General features: G+C 58.4%; 4 protein-coding genes across 5 annotated transcripts; 2 read left to right on the top strand and 2 right to left on the bottom strand.

Annotated features, from left to right (window-relative positions):
• Window positions 1-2014: 2014 nt before the first annotated feature.
• On the bottom strand, window positions 2015-2799 carry NPB (neuropeptide B). Its single transcript, XM_030015704.2, has 2 exons — window positions 2432-2799; window positions 2015-2190 (listed from the first exon to the last, which is right to left on the bottom strand). The coding sequence occupies exons 1-2, from the start codon at window positions 2648-2650 to the stop codon at window positions 2062-2064; spliced, it is 348 nt and encodes a 115-aa protein (XP_029871564.2). The 5' UTR covers window positions 2651-2799; the 3' UTR covers window positions 2015-2061.
• A 119-nt stretch (window positions 2800-2918) lies between these two features.
• ANAPC11 (anaphase promoting complex subunit 11) lies at window positions 2919-3388 on the bottom strand. The gene is made up of 2 exons (XM_030015705.2): window positions 3253-3388; window positions 2919-3170 (listed from the first exon to the last, which is right to left on the bottom strand). The coding sequence occupies exons 1-2, from the start codon at window positions 3359-3361 to the stop codon at window positions 3025-3027; spliced, it is 255 nt and encodes an 84-aa protein (XP_029871565.1). The 5' UTR covers window positions 3362-3388; the 3' UTR covers window positions 2919-3024.
• Window positions 3389-3462: 74 nt separating this feature from the next.
• Window positions 3463-8486, top strand: ALYREF (Aly/REF export factor). The gene is made up of 6 exons (XM_030015703.1): window positions 3463-3776; window positions 4017-4148; window positions 6613-6760; window positions 6864-6927; window positions 7100-7280; window positions 8206-8486. Exons 1-6 carry the CDS (start codon window positions 3543-3545, stop codon window positions 8218-8220), a joined length of 774 nt encoding a protein of 257 aa, XP_029871563.1. The 5' UTR covers window positions 3463-3542; the 3' UTR covers window positions 8221-8486.
• Window positions 8487-8696: 210 nt separating this feature from the next.
• Window positions 8697-19164, top strand: ARHGDIA (Rho GDP dissociation inhibitor alpha). Of its 2 annotated transcripts, none has more exons than XM_030014829.1 (6): window positions 8697-8812; window positions 15352-15561; window positions 15955-16038; window positions 16642-16718; window positions 16898-16961; window positions 17440-19164. In XM_030014829.1, the coding sequence occupies exons 2-6, from the start codon at window positions 15372-15374 to the stop codon at window positions 17637-17639; spliced, it is 615 nt and encodes a 204-aa protein (XP_029870689.1). In that variant the 5' UTR covers window positions 8697-8812; window positions 15352-15371; the 3' UTR covers window positions 17640-19164. The 2 variants fall into 2 exon arrangements, with proteins under 2 accessions (XP_029870689.1, XP_040979624.1); XM_041123690.1 differs by lacking the exon at window positions 8697-8812 and adding an exon at window positions 9019-13711.
• Window positions 19165-22298: the final 3134 nt, after the last annotated feature.

Here is a 22298-nt window from a genome sequence, read left to right as displayed (position 1 = left end):
ACTGACAGCCTGTCCCACAGGCAAAAATGAGCGTGGAGTTAAAATGGGGGTGGGGGGGAAGGCATGAATTTCAAGTTTGTGACTTTCCTTGTTTTCTGTGGTTTGTTTTTTGGGGGTTTATTTCCAACCCCACCCAAGCACAGGAGATCAGGACTCTGGTTCCTGCACCCAGCCAGAGGAGGCTCCCTCCCTTGCGATGCAGGTTGCAACGAGTGTGTGATGTTTCTCTAATGGGAACTAATTCACTGGAACAGTTGTAGCAGGTGCCTTCAATCTTGTAAGAGCAGCCGTGACCCTGCTAATGGGAGCCGGCAGCTTCAGCCCAAACCCTGCTGGGGTGCAGGGCCCCCAGAGCAGGGCTGGGGTTGGTGCTCGTCCCCCAGGGCCCTGTTAGCAATTCATGGAAAGGGGTGATGGGGCGAACAGACCCCGGAGCATCACCGTAGGCCACTGCCACCCTGGCCAAAGCCCAGACCAAGCTCCTCGCAGTGTGTTGGTCCTGCTGTGCATGGACGGCTGGGGCTCTACAGCTGCTTCCCACGCATGGTGGCTCCAGGCGGGAGCTCAGCACCGGGACAGTGGCTGGTGCTGAGCTGGCACCTTACTGCTGTGGGTGGTAGGAGGGCTGCACCTGGGACACCCACAGTTGCCTGGCTGGTCGTGAGATGCCGGAGCACTCTGGGTGCCCACAGGATTTCAGAGATGGGGCTGAGCTTAGTGGTGGCTGCTGGCACCCTGCAGCAGCTCCAGTAGGGGCTTATGGTGCCATGTTGACCCCCGCCGTGGTGGGGATGCCGGGCTGTGTCCCCTGTGATGGTTGGTGGCCCTGGTGCCCACCAAGCTTCCTAGGAAGACACTGGCACTGGCAGCCTTCAATGGGGCCATGCTGCACCGCAGGGCAGGCGTGCCAAGTCCTGCGGGGTGCAGTGCATCACAGCCAGGGGCAGTTGGGGGGGGGGTGTCCTTTCATAAAGGGCACAGTGTCCGCCACGGGCAAGAGCCTCTTGCCAGGTGAGGCAGGGCCCTGGCAACCTTCATGGGGGCAGAAACTGCGACCAGACTGGGTGCTGCACCCCTGGGGAGGAGGCAGCCCCCCCCCAGCTGCCTGGTGGGGGGGGGGTGCCCTTGCCCAGGAGCAGCTGCCATTGGGGGGCTGCTGCTGCCCCACTCTTGTCACAGAGTCCATGTTCTGCTGCCGGGGCACAGCCTGGGTGCCTCGGTGCCAGGCGGGGGCTGTGCCTGGGTCTCCTGCAGCGCAGGGGGTCAGCAGGACCCTTCCCGGCTGGGGGACATGGGGACAGAAGCGCCCTGCCTGTGGTCACCCACCGCTCAGCAAAGCCCCATCAGTTCCTGCTGCTCCCCGCAGCTCACACCATGGGCATCAGGCTGGCCCTTGGGGCTGCCAGCGGGGTGGCAATTTGCTGGTTGTGATCGGAGTGATCTTCCCCGATGGGTGTTTGAGCAGCCTCGGCACCTGGGGGGGGAATGAGTGCTCACAGGAGCCTGGGGGCAGTGGGGCTGTGAGGCCAGGGCCACGCCGGCACTGTCGTGGGTCCCAGGGGCATGGTGGAGCCCAGAGGTTGAGCCGAAGCAGGTGGTGGGTGCTCAGTCGGCTGACCGGGCTCCCCACTGCGATACCCACGAGGAAACATGGGATTGGGTTGCCCACCTCCCCGGGGACCCAGGGGCCCCCACGCAGCCGCCGGCTGGGGACTGTGCTCAGCTCCAGCTGTGATCCTGCTGCCAGGTGCCCCCCACCCACTCCCCACCGGGCTGTCACTGCCCTCTCACCTGGAGCATCTCCGGAGCCCTGAGTGCGATGTCCTGCCCAGGGCACAGCCGAGTCCCAGCTTTGTCCAGCCTGACCTGGGGCAGCTCCGGCCCCAGACAAGGCTCTGTGGGGCTCGGGGAGCTGCAGGGAGGGGACGGCTGAGCAGCCCCAAGCTCCCCAGACCCGGGTGGGCTCCCCCCACCTCACAGTACCTCCCTCCCCTGCAAGAACAGACACGATGGAGCCAGCCCAAGCACATTTATTGTCACCACGGAGCCACCAGTGCCGGCTCAGGCATCCGCACACGCCACGGGGTCCAAGGACACGGTCACGTCCGCCTTGCACTGGAGAGCACCGGCGGCTCCAGGCAGCAACCGGCAGCTCCGCGGCTCGGGGGCCACATCCGTCACACACAGCGCCTGCAGGGGAGACCGTCAACAGGGACCAGGGTCCCCCGGCAACACGGCACTGGCGGGGGGAGCCGAGGTGCCCCCACCGCGCCCCAGTGCCCGGCAGCCGGAGGACCCCGCACCTGCCGCGTCCCAGCGCCCGCGGCCGGGTGCCCGGTCCCAGCACAAACTGTGCCCAACATCCCGTGGGGAGCGGGAGCAGCCCCAGCGCCCACCGTACCCCGTACACCGAGCCGGCCCCGGTACTCACCGCGGCGTGGAGCCGTGTGGGCGGGCGGGCCGAGCCGGGCATCAGTGCACCGGGGCCGGGCTCGGCGGTGCCGCCGGTGTCGGAGCGGCGGAGTCCGGAGAGCAGCCCCGAGGCTCTGCCCACGGAGTAGTGGCGGGGCCCGGCCGCCGGCCGGTACCAGGGCTCGGCGGGGCGGCAGAGGCAGAGCAGCGCCAGCCCCAGCCAGCGGGCAGCGTGCATGGTGCCGGCGGGACCGCAGCGCTCCGGGTCTGGGGCCGCCGCCGCCGATTTTATAACCGGGCGCCCGCCCCCGCCGCGCGGCCCGCCCTCCCGGGGCGGCGGGGCCCGCGGGGAAGGAGGTGCTCTCCGGCGGCCCCGCAGCCGCCCCCGGGTGGCCCAGGGGCCCTGCCCGCCGGGGCCGGGGGAAAGCCTCGGGGCGCGTCCCGACACCGACCCGCCCGCCCCCGGCACCGATCCCGAGCGCGGAAAGACACCGGACACCGGGGTGTGTGGGGGGGTGTGAGCGGCGGCCGCACGTTTATTGAGGGCGGGGCGGCCGGCGGCGGGAAGCGGCCCCGGCGGCAGCCAGCCGGTGTACCGGCGGAGCGCGGCCGTCACTCCTTGAACTTCCACTCCTGGCGGCACATGGGGCAGTGCTGCTGGACCTGCTGCGAGTTCAGCCACTTGAGGATGCAGTGCATGTGGAAGCAGTGCGAGCACTGCCCCCACACCAGCGGGCAGTCGTCACCGGGCACCTTGCCTGCGGCACGGACAGACCGTCAGCCCGGGGTCGGGGCGGGGGGACCGGAGCCCCCGGGGCCGCCCCGCCCCGCCGCACTCACAGTCGGGGCAGCAGCCGTTGAAGGCCATCCGGCAGATGCCGCAGTTCTCGTCGTTGGCCACCCACAGCCAGGAGGCGACGCCATGCCAGCTCCGTACCCGCACCCGCATCGCTCGCCGCGCCGCGCCACGCCGGCAGCCCCGCCCCGCCCCGCCGGAAGTCCCGCCCCGCCAGGCTCCCGCGCACAAGCGCGCGCGGCCGCCGCACCTTCGCCGCCGGCCACGCCTCTTCCGCTTCCGGCGTCGGCGCAGCGCGGCCGGAAGTGCAGGCCCCCGGAGCGGAGCCGCCATCATGGCCGACAAGATGGACATGTCCCTGGACGATATCATTAAGCTCAACCGGAGCCAGCGCGGGGCCGGCCGGGGCGGCGGCCGGGGCGGCCGGGGCCGGGGCGGCGCCACCCGCGGGGGCGGGCCCGGCCGGGGCGGCGTGGGAGCCGGGCGAGCGGGAGGCGGCGGCCCCGTGCGGAACAGGCCGGTGATGGCCCGGGGCGGCGGCAGGAACCGGCCCGCGCCCTACAGCCGGGTACGGAGCGCGGCGGGAGCGGGCGGGGAGCGCGGCCGTCCGCGGGGCCCGGCGGCGCGGCGGGGGCCCGGGCCCGGGACCGGAGCCGGGGCGGGGCGGGCGGCGGCGGCGGCGGGACGGGACGGGACGGGGCGGCGGGGGGCGGGCCCGCCGGGCGGCCCTTTGTCCGCTCCCGGCGGGGCGGGCGGCGTGGCGGGCGGTGCCCTGGCGACGGTCAGCGAGGTCCCTGTCTCGTTGCAGCCGAAGCAGCTCCCCGAGAAGTGGCAGCACGACCTGTTCGACAGCGGCTTCGGGGCGGGGGCCGGCGTGGAGACCGGCGGGAAGCTGCTCGTCTCGAACCTGGACTTCGGCGTCTCGGATGCGGACATCCAGGTAGCGGCCCCGCTGGGTGCGCGGGGGGCGATCGCGGGGGGGTTTAATTCATAGTGTTGGGGTCGGGTGTGCTGGGCGCCCGCAGGAGCTTCGCGGGTCCCGCTGCCCTTTCGCGCCTGGGATGGGAGGGCCCCGAGTGAATTAGCTCGCTGTTGGCGATGGTGTTTTTGCTGCGAGTGTCGGTCCTGTGTGGCTCTGGTGAGCCCGAGGGGGCTGCGGTTCAGAAAAGCCGCCCTTTCCCACAGAGCGGTAGCTAATTGCCTTGTAAGTGGTTCTGCCGCAGCGCACGTGAGGAAAAGTGCTGCTGAGGGGCTGGATCCGGCTGCGGCTGGAGAATTTAGCATAAGTCGCGTAAACTCTTTAAGGTCTGCGTAACTGCAGAAATTCTGTACCCATACTGCACATACGCCTGCGTGCTCTGTTTTTGTGGGACCTGTTTGCGCAGCTTTGTTAAAGTCACGTTCTGCTGAGCGTCGAGGTGTTCCTGCAGACACATCTATTGCTGTAACTGGGAAGGCTTATCTGTGAGGGAGAGCGTGCTCCCCTGCATGGCAGCGTCTATGGTACCTGGTGTGTTAAATCTTCTATCCGAGTTACCTGTCAGGTTCATATCCCTTGTTTTGGTCGTGCTTTTGGGTAAGAACCTGTAGGATTCTTTCAGTCAGGCATACGGTGTGATTTGTCCCTGCGGCTGTGCGGGTTGGAGGGGTTGAGGCGTGGTGCTCCCGCCCGGCTGTGGGGGCTCTGTCACGAGCGGGTTGTGCAGAAATAAACGTTTGCAAATAGCAGGTGCGTCCCTGCTGGAGGCTCGGCTGGCTCAGTCGCGCTGCAAAGCGCTTCCTTTTACATTGGCTTCTGGTCCTCGCGTCCTCACCAAGGAAAAACAAACAACTATTTTTATGTTTTCTTCATTGGTTAATTCATTGCAGTTATGCCACGCGCCAATCTGGCTGTGCCTGGGGAGCTGGAAGTGAGCTTTTTCAGGTCACCTAGTTACTGGGTAATGTGCTGAAAACCACCTCTTTTCCTCGTGTTAGTTCAGATTTGGTTTAAATAAGTTTCTTTGTTGCAGTCAGGCCCCGATGTGTAAAATGTGGCTCTGTGAAGTCACCTCAGTTTGGCCAGCTCCTGGGCTTCCTGTGGCGCAGGATCGTGGGGATTCACCATTTCCGCTGCTGGCTTGGGCTGAGGTGTGGACGAATGTCCGCCTATGGTTTATTTAGCAGCAAAGCTGACTTAACGGCTTTGCACCTGTTTTGTTACTACCCATCCCATAATTTAGCGCTGCCTCAGATGTGGCGATTGCTTTCTTTGTTTCTATGCTAATCGCGTCATTAATGTGGTACAGTGCAGCTCGGAGGTGTATGGGCTGGAAGGAGCCTCCAACGCACGCTACTCTCGGAGGCGTTGCTCCCCAAGCGAGCGGTCGCTGCTGCTCGGGAGGAACCTGAGTTCTCTGCAGTGCAAAGAGAAGCTGGCTCTGGAGAAGCCAGAGCACGGCCTCGCCTGTGGTGCGCCCTGCTCCAGAAAGCTTCTATCGAGTGCTGTGTAACATTCGCCTCCGGTGAATGATTACAAGGGAGGAGCTGGCCTGCAGCCCTGCCTGGAGTGCTGCTTGCTTGGGAAGCGGAAGAACGCATATAGTGCCCCGTCAGATGCTTGGGCAGTAACTCACAGGGGACAGCAGCGTGGCGGTCAGGCCTTGCAGCAGGTACTGTAGGAGGCGGCCTGTCCCTTGGGGCACCTGGCAGCTCTGGGGTAGATGTTGAGCTTTTGAGGCACGGGCTATAGCAGAAACTCACAAAGGCGAGCTGTCCTTGTTGACTTCCTAAGTGTAGCAGCTGTAAAACAAAATGGGTGGCTCCGTTGCTGCCTCTTCATTTCCATCCTTCATGACCGTGAATTACATACTTCAGTACAGGGCTTTTCCTCATCTCAGTTTTTGGGGTATATCCCTAATGGGCTGTGTTTTTAAATTGCACCTGGTCTAGTAAAGATTTAAGGAGTTAAAAAAAAAATCCAGCACAATGAAACTGTGACCATCTTATGAATCCCTGCGTTCATACAGGTTGTTCTTCCTCTGTGAAATGGCTTAGGTTCTGGATTATTTTTAAGTAGTCACCCCATTGACTCAGCCTCAACAAAAACACCTGCAATTTCCCTGGGAAAAGAAACAGGTTGGCATTTCTTGGGTCCACTTCTCTGGCTGCAAATGTGCACCCTGCAAGTGGTGAATATGAAGTCCTGCTTGTTTTTGCCACCTGTGGCAACTTTCTGAAGTCCTTCTGATGGGCTTGTGCTCCCCTCTTTCATTGGTGTTTTGTCCGAGTTGTCAGTGATGTTCTGGAAAGCGCCTGTGATTACTGAGAGCAGTTGTGTACGGGGAACTGCCGGTGTCGTCTCTTGGCTGTGCAGTGTTTGCAGCGCTGTTGGATGTGTACGCTCTTCTCCCTCTTTTTCTCAGGAGCTCTTTGCAGAGTTTGGGACCTTGAAGAAGGCAGCTGTGCACTATGACAGATCTGGCCGCAGTCTAGGGACAGCAGATGTGCATTTCGAAAGGAAGGCAGATGCTCTGAAAGCGATGAAGCAGTACAACGGAGTCCCCTTGGACGGTGAGTCTGTGTGGCCGTCTCAGTAGTGCATTTCACTTGGCTGGCTGGAGCAGCCCGCGCGCCTGTGTCCCGCACGCAGGCTCATGGGCTGCTCTTCCTCCAGGACGCCCCATGAACATTCAGCTGGTCACGTCACAGATCGACACACAGAGGAGACCAGCACAGAGGTGAGATGCCGTACGGTCGCGGGAGTTGCTCTGCCCAGTCAGCGCGGGGTGGGAACGTGCCTGGCTCCTGTCTGTGTAGGAAGCGTGGATCCGTCTCCTGTTTGGCAAACTTCTGCGTGCCCGTTTGGGTTAACCGGAATGCACTAAAACAGTTGCTCTTTAAAAATCACAGTGTAAACAGAGGAGGCATGACCAGAAACCGTGGTGGTTCAGGAGGATTTGGTGGTGGAGGAGGCAACAGGCGAGGTACTCGTGGCGGGAACAGAGGGAGAGGCAGAGGAGCTGGGAGAACTTCCAAACAGCAGCTCTCCGCAGAAGAACTAGATGCACAGCTGGATGCTTACAATGCTAGGGTAAGTGCTGCTCAGGCGCTGTCCACAGGTTCCCACAGCATCTCGTTCTGGGAAACACTGGCAGCCCAGAGCCGGCAGGAAACAAAGTGTTTTCCGGGTCAGTGGACTAAAGCGGTCTCCCTCTAAAGCCAAGGAGTGCCTTGGTCCGGTAGTTGGCTTTACTTTCCAGAACGCTTTGCCAACTGCTGTTACTGGTTGCCAAGAAACAGCCCCTTGTCCAGCTCCATGGCTCGCTGGGGCCAGTGTGGGGCAGCCTCTTCCGCAGCTGGAGCAGCTGTGACGAGCAGTAGCTGTGTAACAAAAACCACAGAGAATGGGCTGGAAAAAGGAAAAACAAAAAGGAAAAAAATGGGTGAAATAACTACATGGGATGCTGACGGAGGAAGGGTTGGCGATGCCGATGGCCGATACAAGTCCGTAACACACGGAGCCACGCATGTTGTTTGCTGCCTTCAGGACTAGCTCAGATGTCTCTGTGCTGCAGCCAGGTTAAAATCTTGGTAGAGAACTGAGCTCACATGTGTACGTGAGTCAGTGTTGTAGGAGCGGGATAAAATTGAGGCAAGAGTGTGGAAGAAGTGGGATGAGCAGGATTCCAGAAAAAATTGTCTGGTGTTTTAGAGCAGCCTTCTCTGGCCTTGGGGATGCGTAAATAGTGTTATTTTGCAAGGACTTGGCTGGGGGAGGGAGAGCGTGGCAGGGCAGTTGGCCGTCATGCCTCAGGGCGCCGCGGTGGCTCAGCTGGCCCCCGGCACTGCCGGATGCTCCTGGGCCAGCACCTGAACGGGCCGGGGCTGGAACGCGCCGTCCCCGTCCGGCAGCGCTGGGGCCTCGTGGTGGTTTGCCGGGGCCGGAGTGCCTCTGCAGGGGTGGGCAGGCGGGGTGCCGCGGGGCGCGCGGTGACGGCTCCTCTCCTCTCTTCCAGATGGACACCAGCTAAAGCGGTGGGCGGCGGGCACAGGGAAGGACTCCGATCTCGCTCCACGCTCCCCGGCGGGGGCTGCGGCCGTGGCTACTAATACCGAGGATGGGATTTGTTTTACTTTTACGTTCTGGGATAGGTTTTAAACTCCTGTAAAGGTTTTTTTTAATTCTGAAGCAGACCTGTTTTGTACCGAGTTATTTTTGGGATAAATTTTACTGGTTGCCTGTTGGGCCGAGGTGGCTTTTTCACCTTTGCCGTAATAAAATAGAACCGTGTCTAGAGCTGTGGACGCCTGCCCGCCGCGCCGCGCCGCGCCCGGCCCCGCCCCGCCCCGCCCCGCCCGGCCCGCGCGCGCCTTCCCGCGCCCCGCCCCGCGGCGCTCTACCCCTCCGCCCCAACTCTATCGTTCATCCCGCCAGCGCGCGCTTACCCCGCCCCCCCCGCCTTTGGGCCAATCAGCGCGCCGGGTCGCGGCCGGAAGTGAGGCGCGGGGCTCAGCCTCGTATAACGGGAAGTGACGGGCGTGTCCCGGAAGTGCGGGGGCGCGCGGGCGGCTGGGCGGATCCCGGCGGCGTTGACACCGCAGCGCGGAGAGCGAGCAGGGCCGGTAGGGCGGGGCCGGGCCGCGGCGGGGCGGGGGAGCGGCGGGGACCGGGCCGCGGCGGCGGGGGGGGGGGGGGGCGCATTACGTCGCGGGGCCGCGCCTCCGCCCCGCCGGGGCCTGGCCGGGCTCGGCCGCCCCGCTGCCCCGCTGGCTCCGGGGCGCGGCCAAGGTGCGGGAGCGTGGGCCCCGAGTGCCCTCGCACGGCCCGCTGAGGTCCCGGGGGAAGCCGCCGTCCCCGGCTGGCGCCGTCCCGGAGCAGAGCGGAGCGGAGCTCTCGCGGCACCGAGGCCCACGGTTAGGGCGAAACACGGGCGGTTCGGGTCGGCTCGTGCTCCCCTGGAGGAGCCGGGGCTGCTCTGAGTCCTCCCCTCGGGTTTCTCTCGTTGCCTGGGCCGCGGTGAAAGGAACGCTGCGTCCTCTTGGCCTCCCAGGGCGCTGGGGGCTGCAAGCGCTCTCGTTTGTCTCAAACAGATTTTCCATAAATGGTTCCTAGTTACGAAATGAGGAACTTGGAAGCAACTTCCTCAGAGTGGATTTCCTTCCGTGTTAGAGTAATTAAAGAGCCCGTCTTATCCCCCTTAATGCTCTCAGCAGGGTGCACATTACAGCAGCAGGGGCAACGTGCATAAAGGCTGCAGCTTGGCTCCTGCAGGCTACGGTATCGGTTCTCCTCCTTCCTTTACAGCCCTGCCGGAAGGATGGCGATGTCTTCCCTGGCTCCACAGGTCTTTGCAACAAGTCTGAAAGTCCTAACTTCCTTTTCTTAAGCCGATAAGAACTCCTAGTCACACGAAGTGGCTACATTGCTGCCTTAAGGGTTTCGGCTCTAGTCCAGAGTGCTTTACTGCTCTGGTTGTCCAAGCGTTCTTCCAGCGTGGGTATTCTTCTCCCGTAACTGCTGAGCAGAGACGGTTTCGTTGTAGTGTTCCGCTGTGGGGACAAGTGGCGATGCGTACAGATGGGTCACGCTCTTGGGGGTGTCCGCGGCTGCAGCGCCGGGGTCACCGCACAGACGGCGGTTGCAGCCAGACTGCAGCCTGTTTACCCACATAACTTGTTTGCATCCTGGGTGTAGGACTGCGAGAGTTTTTTAAACTTCTGAAGTTGTGAGCGTATGGAACTGTCTGCTCACACCTTTGGTTTTGCTCTTGACAGTTAATGCCTTGTAGGTGAACTGCAGGCCAGGGTTATGTCACAAGCAAAAAAAAAAAAAAAATCCTACATCTCCAAACTGCTGAGTCCCTGAAAGGCAGCGGACTGTTTCCAGAGTCCTTCATCCCCAGAGCTGTGAGCCAGTGGCAGGGATCAGGCGAGACGAGAGTTCTCTGGGACACTCTTACAAAGCAACCAGTGCAGTGGCATTATCATTATCTGGACGTCCCCTTGCTTCCGAATTACCGAGTGGTGTCAGAGGGCAGCGCTCGGCCTCCGGAAGCGTCAGTGAGTCACCAGTTCCTCCTTTGCTGCTGATGTGCCCACCCACTCCCCTGCTGCTGCCCTGGGAACTGTCTGAGCCCCGTTTATTTCTGATTCAGCCTCCTGAGCTCCCGTTGTACGTGCAGAGCAGCAGCACAGCTTGAGCCGGTTTAAGCAGTTCTGGCTCCCAGTTCTTACAGTGTAGCAGCGTTTGTAGCTGCATAGTGAACCGGATCAGTGAACTGATCTGGCTGGAAAATAGCCCTGCAGAAACGGTTATTAACTGGATCAAATTCCAACTGAGTTTGCCCTGTGGCTGCACAAGCCTTCCCTTGCACCACGAGGGAAGAAGGAAGGGTGGGGACTGCTCGAATTGGCACTGCTGCGTGTCCACGGCTGCGCTGTGGTCTAATGGACGTCAGAAGCCAATTAGCTCATCATAGTTAGCTCTGGCTAACTCTGGTTTCACTAGTGCCGTAGGATCTTGATCCCGGGGTATGAAGAAGTTGCTGTTTACCGCTGTCTGCCTGAAAACAAATAGGGTCGTGTTCCTAGCAGTTTTTCTGTCTGGCAGAAGGTGGAGCTCTTGCATTCCCTGCTGCCAGCTTCTCGGTCCTGCGCGAAAAATGCTGAGAATCCAGGAGGAGCTGCTGACTTGAGGAAGCAATGATGGCAGCTGAGTGCAAATTCCCAGGTGGGAAGCAATTCAGCCTCCTGCTGTCTTCTGCAGGCTTCTGTGACCTGCAAGGATCTGAGAAGCACCCAGGGCTGCTTCCCTAGATGTCTCTCCACGGCTGAGGAGCCCGTCTCCTGTAATTTGCTTGTGAGGGCTGGGAGTCCCTTCCCTGCCAGCTGTGGCAGAGCTGACAGTGGGTCTGTGCCTCTTCTAGAGCAGCAGGCCTCTCAGAAGCCGCAGAGGCACTAGCTCTAGCGTTCTGCAACTCGGCTGAGTCTTGAGAGCTACTGTGCAGAGGTGCTGAGCAGGGCACCCGAGCATCTCCTGAGTGTCAAAAGGAGCTGAAGAGGAATTTCCTTCCAAACACCTCAGAGCAATGCCTGAGGTTTGAGGTCTTGAGCTCCTGCAAGGCAGCTGCGCTCAGCTGCAGGTCAGCAGTGTAGCAGGAAGGCTTTCATTAAGGAGCTGAGCCCTTTGAAGGACTGTCTTGCAGGTCCCTTCTCCTCTGTGTATTGGTGAGTGCTTGCTGCAGGTCTTGGCATGGCATAGATGGGATACACAAATGCAGTTCTCTCCTGGCAGTTCACATGCAATCAAGTCCCTTGGCTTCACTTTGTCTGGCAATGTCATGGCTGGTCTTTCACATGCCTAGAAAAGCTCTGGTTTACTAATCCTGAGCTGTAATAAATGCTTTGTCCGAGAAGTCTGAAGGGTGAGGTTGAGGCCCTCATAAAAGTTTTGATGCCATGAGGAGTCTCCTTCCTCTCTGGCTCCATGTTTGGAGAAGTAGCCGAGGCGCTGTGACCCATGGTGATGAAATGCAGTGCTCTGTGTGTAAGGGGGCGGCTGGCTGGCCACAGCCTGGCCCCTGCCGGCTCTGTCGCAGAGTGCCTTGGCCCTCGCATCCAGCTGGGGTGCAGGAGCCCGCTCCTCTCGGGAGTGCTGCAGCAGTGGCTTTGGTGCAGCCTGGTCAGAGATGTTCTTCTGACTGCTGCTCCTGGGGAAGCCTGTTGGAAGAGAGGAAGTGGTATTTCTCCAGGGCTTCCTCAGAGAGCTAAACCCTGGCCTGGCCTGAGCTGCTGGTTGGAGTAGTGCTTTGTGTTGGTCTGAGGAGCCATTTTCGGTGTCTGGTGGGCTTCTGTTGTTTTAGAGATCCTGTGAGGACTGGGGTGGTTCTTGATTAATCCGTGTGGTGGTGTGCATGGTTGTTTCTTTAGCCCTGGATCAAGACTAGAGGCATAGGAACACAACCGAAGAGCTGGGGATTTGCTTTTTCATTTGGTTTTTTTTTTTCTTCTGTGCCTTCTACAGCATGGTTGTTGCTAAATATCTGTTTGTGGGAAGGGTTACCCTGACAGAGTTGATGAAGATTGAGCGCTGTTGATGTGTGGGAGGAAACTGTTGCCCCGTCTGTTACATCTAGAGGTTGGTTATCGATGGCTCTATATGTGGGTGAGACCAAACTAATGCATTTCTTAACTGATCAGGATGGGATACCTGATCCTGAAAATCGGCTGCTATATCAGCTGGTAGAAATCAGTACTGTTTAATGCTAAGGCTGTTCCTCTGTGGAGTGCAGCGATCTTCCAGACCTGACCCTGCTGTCCAGAGCTGCGCTGTGGTTGGTACATGCTCTGTTCACCTTGCAGTGCTGATCCTTCGCTGCATGCACAGTGCTGGCTTCGGCGAGCTTTGTTTGCTCGAGGAGAGGCTGTGCTACAGCTCCTGTGGCCTGTCACTTGCAGGTGCTTATGAGGCCATTTGCTAGAAGTTTTGTCTCTGCTTGGTCTGAAAATTGGAAGGTGGTATACACCTATGGACGCTAATGCCATGGAAAGGGACCTGGCACCGTCAGGGATGTGCATGTGGATGGATACTGGTGGATCGTCTGTCACGTGGGTATCTGTTTGTTATATTCAGGGTTTCAAAGAGGGCTCAATCGCAGGGAGTTTGGGAGTCAACAGAAGTCAGTGACTTGGGACTTTAGTTCTTTAAAGCTCTCACTGAAAGTCTGTCACTTCCATTTCCTGAAAGCTACAGGCGTCTTAGGAGGGACGTCCAGGAGTTCTTCAGCATAGGGAGAGAGAATGACCTGTAGTGCCTGGGAGGTGAAATCTAGCCCAGAGGTGAGGCAGAGGACTGCAATAAGGGGATCAAGCAGTAGAACGGATGCTTGAGTGAGTGTTTGCTCAACACTTCTGAGAGTCTGCAAGGCTGGAGGCTTTTTTGGTCAGGAGCACAAAGGAAGTGACTGGGTTTGATACGGAGATACCAGGGTGAGATCTAGTCAGTTGTTCATGTATGACATGAGATTAAATGGCCTTTTGAATACAAATTTCCACGACATTCAGTGCCAGGATATTGGAGGATGCCATGCAGAAGGGCCAGCTGTTTGTTGTAAAGTGTAGGGGTCAGTACCAGCAGTTGTTGGGAGTAGTAAGTGCGAAGGTACAACGGGACAAACTCCCCTACACAGACACACTTGTGCCACGCAGGGCCAAAGCCCTTGTGATAACCCCAAAGTATCACATCATCCTCCCACCTTTGTCTGGTGATAAATCTTAGTCAAGCTTTAATACCCAGAAACACCAGTTGCATCCATTGCAAGTACCCTACCCCCAGGACACGCTGAGAGCCGTGCCAGCCCCTCCGGGGAAGAGCTGCCAGCCCAGGACAAGCCAGCACGTCTGTTCCCAGGTTTGACAGCGGGCCAGGAGTGGGTCCCCACCGGGGGCCTGGCTGCAGCTCCACCTCAGCACCAGCTCCGTGGGAGCCGGGGCCAGCGCCTCACCCGAGAGTCCTGGCAGCAGGCGGGCTGGTCAGCGGTTCTCCTTCCCCCTTCCTTTTCTCTCTCCTCTGCGCATTTGCTGGTAGGTCTGCTGTAGTCTTCTCTTCTGGTGGAGATGTGCAAAATTTCATTTTCTGTGTCTAATCTGTCTCCTTTGCCCTGTTCCCCAATAAAACATTAATAATATTTATGGCTAAAAATATTAGTGGAGCCCAGGTGGTACCTCTGCTGTTCTGCTATTACACCCTTACCAAGCTTGAACTGGATGTGGAGTCAGACTGGCTCCAGCATCTGCAGAACTTGCCTTGTGTCACTATAAAATGTGCTCTATAAACCGTGTGTGGTTAGTGTCAGCGCTGAGGTCTTTCTTTCCCCCTCTGGGTGGCATGTTGGGTAGAAATGGAATAACTGAACTGTGTACTATTACATCAGCTAGCTCGAAGATGAAAAGAATGGATGATGGTTAGCTTATTTAGCATAACCTGTATGAGAAGCTTTAGGTGCTTGTAGATCATAATTAAGCCTGTATTTAAGTACATTGTGTGTGTTTGTTGTACTTGTAGCAAATGTAGTAGTTTGTGATTTATTTGGAAACTAGATCCCAGAGCAGTGAATGCAGTGCTGCAGTCTGCTGCGAGTCGTGCGTGCTAGCACAGAGCTCCAGGCGGGAATATTGAACAGGATGCGGGAGTGCCAGATAATGACAGAAACACTTGGATCCACCAGCAGATCATTTGTGAAAGATTTTGCTTGTACAAAAAGCCTTTCAAAAGCTGTCACTGAAAGAGTTTTTCGAGTCTTTGGAGAGTCCAAGTTGATATTTGCTGTTGGATGACCCTTAGGACAGCACACTCCATGGAACATCAGGAATTACTGAGGATGTCATGGGCTTTTACTGAGGTTTTTAAAGGGGTGTTGGCATCACCTTTCACCAGCCCTCAGTGTGCAGCTGGGTGTTTCCTGGTTAGAGTCTTGGCCAGCCGAGCCAAACTCCGCACATGTTTTTAATCCATTATCTGTTTCACTGGCCGTGTGTGACACAGATCTTTGAAAAGGACTGAGCATGAGATCAACTGAGCCAGGTGTCTCCTTCCACTTCTCCGAGGCAGCCAGCACCCGGCGCAGAGCAGATTGATCTGATTGAGTTACAAACTGTGAGATCTAGATTGCAGCAGAGGCTCCTGGCATTTGTGCCAGTGGTGGGGCAGAGGCCTATTCTTAGCTGGAATCGTGTGTTGTAGAGAGCAGAACTGAACTGGGTTTATTCTGGGCTCAGGTTTATTATGAGCGAAAGCCTCACCCGGCTGATATTGTGGAAGAGAGCGTTTTCTCTACGGCTTTGGATATTTACCTGTTCTAGCTTATGAGTAAAGCACTGAGGTTCAATTTTTCCTTTTGTGTGTGGGCCTCCATGGGCTGAGTATGAGACCTGGCCTGTGGAGGGGTCTGCAGGGTCTGTGGGCTCTGCACCCTTGGCTGGGTTGTGTCCCCTGAAGACCCCTGAGGACAGCCCGTGAGGGGCCCATGTGAGAGAGGGAGCCTGTGGAGTCACGGCGGAGCGGTTCTGGGGAAGCCTGGTTGGTGCTGATGGGCTGCGGTGCTGTGCAGGAGCCGTGCTGGTGGAGTAGGTAGATGCAGTTACACTTCTCCTCCCCACTTCAGTGTAACTCGTGTGTGTGAGGATGGCAGAGCAGGAGCCGACGGCAGAGCAGCTGGCCCAGATTGCAGCTGAAAATGAGGAGGACGAACACTCTGTCAACTATAAGCCACCTGCCCAGAAGAGCATCCAGGAGATCCAGGAGCTAGACAAGGATGATGAGAGCCTGCGCAAGTACAAGGAGGCACTGCTTGGTGCTGTCACCGTGACTGCAGGTGAGCCCTAGGACATGGCTATGCCTCAACCAAGCCAGAGCTCCATCAGTCACCTCCAGCCTCATCCCTGCTCCTGCCTGGGAGCTGTTCTCCTCCCAGCTCTTTGCGCTTTGGCTGGAGCACAGCCAGGAGCATAAAGGCCTGTTTCTGCACTCCCCTGGGCTGATCTCTGGCCCTTGGAATAAGGCACAGGGACTGAGGGGTGACACGCTCTGCCTTTAGAGGGGAGACTGTGGGCTGGGCCTGACACAGCGGGGAGCCCATACCTTCACTGAGGGGGATGTTGTTCTCACTGGTTTTCTTGCTTTCTCAAGAAGTGCCCTGGAAGGAAAAGGAGTTGTGTTGGTTGGTGTCAGGGATGGGTGTTTAACAGCCTTTTTGCTTGTTTTCTAGATCCCAATGCTCCAAATGTGGTGGTGACCAAGCTGACTTTGGTCTGTGCTACTGCTCCTGGCCCTCTGGAGCTGGACCTGACAGGTGAGCTTCCTGCCCTTCTCCCAGGTCAAAGCTGGCTTGGTGTGGAGCCTGGCAGAAGGCCCTGCAGGAGCACGGCTGGTGTGGTGGCCAAGCCCTCCTATGTCTGAAATGCCCCTGTGCTGGATGCAGGGTAAGGTGCCTGGGCCCCCAGAGGGTTCTGTGCTCTGAGCCCAGCAGCTGTGTCCCCCCTCGCAGCAGAAGGCCCTTCTTCTTCCACTGCCTTGCCAGCCCTAGCTTTTTAGAGGTGTGAGCTGCCGGCTGGGGGAGCCAGCTGTCCTCCAGCCTGCGCAGCGACGCTAATGGCAGCTTCGAGATGGTGACAGCCTCGGAGCAAACATCTACAAAGGAACACTCTTGAATCAACTGCATTGCTGCACTGCAGTGTCCTTTGGCAAGGCATCGCTCGCCCACCTCGGGTAGCATGGGCAGTGCAGCAAGGAGGGTCCTGTCATGCAAAAACAAAAGGAATGAGCTGTGTGCTGTCCAGGCAGTAAGGGTCATCCCCTGCTACTGCAGATACTGTCCTGATCACCTCTTGCGACTTAAATTCGCCCCAGAGCACTATACAAAGGGAGTCTGAGCAACCCTATCCCTACTTTGTAGGTGACCTGGAGAGCTTCAAGAAGCAAGCGTTTGTGCTGAAGGAGGGTGTGGAATACCGGATAAAAATCTCCTTTAGGGTAAGAATTCAGATCTGAAAGCTGAAGAACGAATGGAACACCAGACTGCTCCAGTCCCAGCATAGGGCGTGCCTGAGTCCCGAAAAGTGCTGTGGTGGAGGAAATTGTCTGCTACTGTGGGTGGGCTGGGCAGTGTGTCTCAGAGATGTCTTCTACAGTCCTTGCTTGTCTCCCTGCAGGTTAACAGGGAGATTGTGTCAGGGTTGAAGTACATTCAGCACACATTCCGGAAAGGCGTGAAAAGTAAGTGCTTCTCTGTGACTGGGGTGCTGCTTTGTGTGAGGGCTTTCTGCTCCTTCCACTGCGGTGATGGGGGCTCGCCTGCTGGCGCCCCAACAGCTCATAATGGCAAGAGACGGTCTTCAGTCGTCTCTGTGCCTCTGAGCCTGTGGTGATGTGCGAAGGCTCCTGGGTCTGATGCAGGGTGGCAGCCTGCAGTCCTGGCTGCACCTGCACCTCTGGGCTTGACGTGTAATCCCTGCCGGAGTGTGGCGGTGAACAGGTCACTGCTGACAGCGGTGCTAGTGTGGGGGGAACGCTTCTGGCAGGAGGAGCTGTTCCTGGAGTGAACAGAGCTGTTAATGCAGATGACATTCTTGTTCTCACAGCTCCTCTGTGGATTGTTGTAGCAGGAACAGACCTTTCGTTTGCTTTATAGCCTTGCCCCAAATGCAGGGAAGGCTCTTAAACAGCCTCCACGCACCTCTTTTTCTCCTTCTAGTTGACAAGACCGAATACATGGTTGGGAGCTACGGCCCCCGAGCAGAGGAGTACGAGTTTCTGACCCCCATGGAAGAAGCCCCTAAGGGCATGCTGGCCCGGGGCAGCTACAACATCAAATCCAAGTTCACAGATGATGATAAGACTGACCACCTGTCCTGGGAGTGGAACCTGACCATCAAGAAGGATTGGAAGGACTAGCCCTTCCCAAGGCCAAACCCCAGAGAGCGTGAATCAGACAGTGGCTACCGTAGAAATCCCCCCCTGTACCAAAGTGCTGACATTGGAACCCTCTTACCCTTCACCCCCTGTTATAATTTGACCAGAGAGCTCAGTTGTGTAATGTGCCCCCTCCCCAGAGAATCACTGAGTGCATTGACCAAACCGTGCTGTCTGCATCTGGTCTCCAGCTGCCCGTCCCAGGGCCATGCTGTCCCAGCACAGAGGTGGGAGCGCTTGCTCCCTCACCAGGCCCTTTGCTGCTTCTCACCTGCCTTTATTCGGGTAGGTGCTGAAGGGGAGAGACTCCTATGTTCTGTGTAGGATCCTCTGCTTGGCTTTCCTGTGCACAGCTCAGGGTAGCTACTGCCTCCAAGTAGCTGAAGAACTTTGATGCCAGGCAGCTATTGAATCCGTTTGTTGGCTAAAATCATGTCTGCCCTGCCCCTTCCACCCCGTCAGTGTCCTGGGAACGCTGGCAGCTTCATTTGTGGATGTTCCCTGTAACCATGATGCCTTAATGTGTAACATGTATCCTCTAGGGAGGGGGCCCTGCCCTTGTTACACTTTTTAAATGCCACCCACCCTCCCCCTGTTTGTTGGCATGGCACTCATCTTGGTCACGCCCCTCATGGGTTATTAGGAAAGATTCACAACTTCCCGCTTTGCTGCTGGTCCGTTCCTCACCTGAGACGGGACATCTCCAGAGGGGAGGGTGGTGTGATATCCTGGGTGACGCCTGGCCACCCCTCCCAGTGTCCAGAGAGCTGGCCTGGCAGGACCCCTGGCCCTGTTTGCGTAGAGCTCCGAACTCTCTGGCAGCCTCAGAGCCTCCAAGGCATAGAGGGGGTTACAAGGCAGGTGGGTGCAGGAGTCACCAGTGTTGCCATCACCTCACACTTCTCATTGCAGCCAAGGTAGCTGCAAAGCACTGAAATTCCAGGACAGCACCTGCCCTCCTGGCTGTTTTGGGCTGAGGATGGACTAGTCTGTTTCTGCAGCTGCTCTCCTGATGCGATCAACAAAGAGCTTGCAATGGACAAGCATTCAGAAGCGGTTAATGCCTTATGTATCTGTTCTGCCTTTAAAATCTGTGCCTGGCCTGTCAGTATTTATTGCCTTGACACTCGACTCCCCTGCCCCGTGCCCGTAGCAGACCCCTGCAGCACGCCAGCCTGCCACCCACGGCTGCACTGACACGGCGTTCGGGGCGCAGGAGCCCTCGGGGGCCCGTGAACCCCTGAGGGCTGGGCAGGCACGTTCCAGCTCCACAGCCCTCTTATTTGGATCCTACCACGTTGAGGTCGTATTAGAACTGGGACCAAGTACATGTGGCTTTCTCGTAGCTACGTCTTTGCCTCTAACTCTCCCTTGCCCTGCCCCTAGAGAGATTTTTGTTAATTTGATTTGGTGCATATTGTCTGTAAATCCTAGACCCGGGTTAACAGGTTTGGAATCATCGTCTGCTTCTCCTTTTATGACAGTTAAATAAAATCTTTGAACTGACTGTCTGCTGTCCCTTCTGCTTCTGTTCTGGAACTTCCTGGTTCTGGGCCTTTGGCAGGAAGTGGCAGAACTTCTGTTCCACAGGTGATTTCTGCAAACACCTGGGGTGGGAGAAGACCAGAATCCCTGGGCCTGCTGAGTTGTGAAACAGGGGATCTGGGACAGCCCTTGCCAGAGGAGAAAAGGCAAGAGGCCCTCGTTGCAGTGTGTCCTTTGCTGCTCTTGGGGGTTTGTCTTCAAGATCTGTCCCTCGCTGTTCACTCTGTTCTGCGTGCCCTGCAGTACGAGGGATGAGAAGGGTGTGGGGAAGTGAAAATGGTGGGTCTCGGAGGTAGTGAAGTTGGGGGTGGGGGGTGTCTCCTGACAGCTGAGGAGCAGGTGGGTTCCGAGCCTCTGGCCTGCCTGCATTGTGCCTACTCCAGCTGCAAGTATGAAGTGAAATTCCTGCACAGCCAGAAGAATGAGGGAGGCAGAGGCAGAACAGAATCCAGGAGAGGCGATGTGTGATAAGAGCCTGCGGATGTTTACAGAGCATGCGGCATGTTTGTGTTAAGGATAAGAAAAGTGTCGCCAGGAAAAGCTCTTCACAGAATCTACAGCACTAGAGAAGCTGTAGAGGAGATGGCTCGGCCCTGCTCGTGGTCTAGAAGACTCACAATGGTAATGGAGAACTTGGAATGCAAGAGGGAAACTACTGAGCTAACAGCACAGGCCCCCTTTCTCCTTGGATCCAGGAAAGCTGCTGTGCTTCCAGATGCCACAGCTGAAGGAAACGATGCAACTCTGAAACTGCAAGAAAGAGCAAGGGCTGAAGTGAAGCACCCTCAGCCAGGCAGGAGCCACCTGCCCACCCCGGTGAGGAGCAGGCGTGTGGCCGGCGCCTGCCAGAACCCGCTCCAGAAGGCGCGCTTCGCTTGCGCTGCTCCCTGCTGTAAGCTGCGCCCAGCCGCCTGCCCCCGCAGCGTGGGGACGGGAAGGGCAGCGCAAGAGCAGGAGCTCGGAGCAGGCGTCACCCTCTGTCATGTCGGTTAGAGCAAGCCCAGACGTGCTGATAAAGTGAACAAAGGCCCTCCTTGTGCTGGCCCCCAACAGCCGCTCTGCGGGCAGTTAGTGTCGGGGTGAGATCCTGTCTGATGCAATCTCCAGCTCTTTGGCAAGTCTTGCCAAACTCTGGACGTTGGCGTTTCTGTTAGATCGTTCGCGCGATGGTGGGATGCCCGGGGAGGAGTACGCAGGATGGCTGCGACTTGCCGTAACTCCAGGGACCGAAGGGCTGCAGTGGTGATTCACTGCCCGTGTTTTCTCCTGAACGTGGTCCCTGCTGCAGGGTAACAGGCTGGGCTCTCCCGCCTGGCAGCCAAGCCCAGGAGCACACACAGACACCAGCAGCCCAAGGGATGCGCGGCTCTGGTCACGGGCTGGGCAGGACATGGTGGCGCATGGGCCGGATGATTCTCACTACTTGTGGCTTCCAAGGAAAAGCCTCAGCCCCTTCTGGGAGATGCACCTCATGAACCCTGGGCCAAAGCTTGCCCAAGAGCAGTCAGGACTGCTTTTCTAGTCAGGTGCCTGTTTGTGCTGCAGCAGCTCAGTCTGACACAGCAGCTGCCTCTAAGTGGCAGAACCGCAGCTCCGCAAGCGTGGCAGCTTTCACCTGCGTCTGCCAAAAAGCAGACAGGGAGAACTGAGGCTGAGGGGGAAGGGAGAACTTGTGAATTAATGTCTTGCGGTGCTGGAGAGCGCCAGGTCCGGGCCTGGGCCGGCTGTGCTGGCGGCTGGTAGGTGTAGAAGTGACATGACACACTGCCCCAGCAGGGAGCAAGACACCAGAGGCGATGTGCTGCTGCCATAGTGCGCAGGCGGTGCCCTATCTGTGCAGCTTTTCTTTGGCAGGCACTGCCACGCAGGGATATTTAAAGGGATTTAAAGAAAAAAAAAAAAAAAAGAGAACCATACTCTGTTCACGGGGTGCTGGAAGGCAGGCACAAGGACACCACACTCAGCGGTGGCAGGATCTCCAGCTAGCAACAAAAATGAGAACAAGAGTGTTGCGGCACCTGCAAGGCATGGGTGAGCATTGTCTGCCTCACCAGAGGTGCTGAGCACACGTACTGGTGGCCCAGCACCGCACTGGGCCCCGCTGCCCCTGCTGATGCATGGTGCACTCACTGTTTCGCTCACTGCAGCTGCGCCGCCAAAAATCTCACTGGACTCCTTCTGGGCTCAAGAAAGGCGTCCAGTTCTGCACCCAGCAAAAGCTCCTGAATGGACAACTGCTCCTCACAGCACTCACAAAACAGGTTACCTGTGGAGAACTGGTGGGGCACCTCGCTCAGAACACTGCTGGCCTGGGCACTGAGCCCAGCCCCTGCAGGGGGAAGCAGGAGGAGAGCAAAGAGCTGGGGCTCTGCTTTGCAGGCAGCCACTGAGCTGGCAAATCAGCAGGGTGCGGCCGGGGAGCCTGGACGGAGCCTGTCCCCGCTCCAGCACTTATCAGCTGGGCAGCCTGCGTGTATAGCAGGTGTGCATAGCAACCCCACCGGCACTCCGGCACTGGCAGGGCGAACACCGCAGCCAAAGGCCGGCTGCTCTCTGCCCAGCAACGCAGGGGCTCTCCTTCCCCAGCCGAGCTCCAGGAGCAACTGGGACCCAACGACTGATTCTTGCGCTGCATCAGATGCCAGAGCAAACCAGGGAGAGTTGTGTGACGGGGTTTTCTCCTGCCACAGTCACAGGACTCATCTCTCGTGGGTCCCTTAGCAGGCACCACACGGAACTACCTGTCTGAACGAGAGCCTTCTTGCGACAGGCTCCTGCTCGGTCTGGGGGGGGGGGGGGGGGGGGGAACAAGGTGCCCCCCATGCCCTGCCTCGAGCACGCCATCGCACGCCTGTCTTCTCTGTAAGGGACAGCGTGTACCGAGTCCGAGAACCCCCGCCAGCCTCCAGCGGGACCAAAACACTGCGCCGAGCTCCCGCCATTCCCCGCTGTCCATCTCCGGGGCCAGCGAGGCTGCAGCGAAACCGAACGGGGCCTCCCCGCGCCACAGCGGTGCCCGGTGCCCTATGCCAGACAGGGGCCTGGCGTGGGGAGGGGAGCTCGGGGCCACGGATAACGGGGCAGCGCCGCTGCCGT

Source organism: Aquila chrysaetos, chromosome 5 (assembly GCF_900496995.4).
Source record: "Aquila chrysaetos chrysaetos chromosome 5, bAquChr1.4, whole genome shotgun sequence".
Classification (NCBI taxonomy): Eukaryota; Metazoa; Chordata; class Aves; order Accipitriformes; family Accipitridae; genus Aquila; species Aquila chrysaetos.
This window is presented reverse-complemented; position numbering and strand designations above follow the sequence as displayed.

Coding starts and splice junctions, on each gene's coding strand:
- NPB (XM_030015704.2), bottom strand. CDS start 2,650: ATGCACGCTGCCCGCTGGCTGGGGCTGGCGCTGCTCTGCCTCTGCCGC. Junction 2,191..2,431: donor CCACACGGCTCCACGCCGCG/GTGAGTACCGGG, acceptor TCTCCCCTGCAG/GCGCTGTGTGTGACGGATGT.
- ARHGDIA (XM_030014829.1), top strand. CDS start 15,372: ATGGCAGAGCAGGAGCCGACGGCAGAGCAGCTGGCCCAGATTGCAGCT. Junction 16,719..16,897: donor GGATAAAAATCTCCTTTAGG/GTAAGAATTCAG, acceptor GTCTCCCTGCAG/GTTAACAGGGAGATTGTGTC. Junction 16,962..17,439: donor ATTCCGGAAAGGCGTGAAAA/GTAAGTGCTTCT, acceptor TTCTCCTTCTAG/TTGACAAGACCGAATACATG.
- ALYREF (XM_030015703.1), top strand. CDS start 3,543: ATGGCCGACAAGATGGACATGTCCCTGGACGATATCATTAAGCTCAAC. Junction 6,761..6,863: donor CAACGGAGTCCCCTTGGACG/GTGAGTCTGTGT, acceptor CTCTTCCTCCAG/GACGCCCCATGAACATTCAG. Junction 6,928..7,099: donor CAGAGGAGACCAGCACAGAG/GTGAGATGCCGT, acceptor TAAAAATCACAG/TGTAAACAGAGGAGGCATGA.
- ANAPC11 (XM_030015705.2), bottom strand. CDS start 3,361: ATGCGGGTGCGGGTACGGAGCTGGCATGGCGTCGCCTCCTGGCTGTGG. Junction 3,171..3,252: donor CAACGGCTGCTGCCCCGACT/GTGAGTGCGGCG, acceptor TCCGTGCCGCAG/GCAAGGTGCCCGGTGACGAC.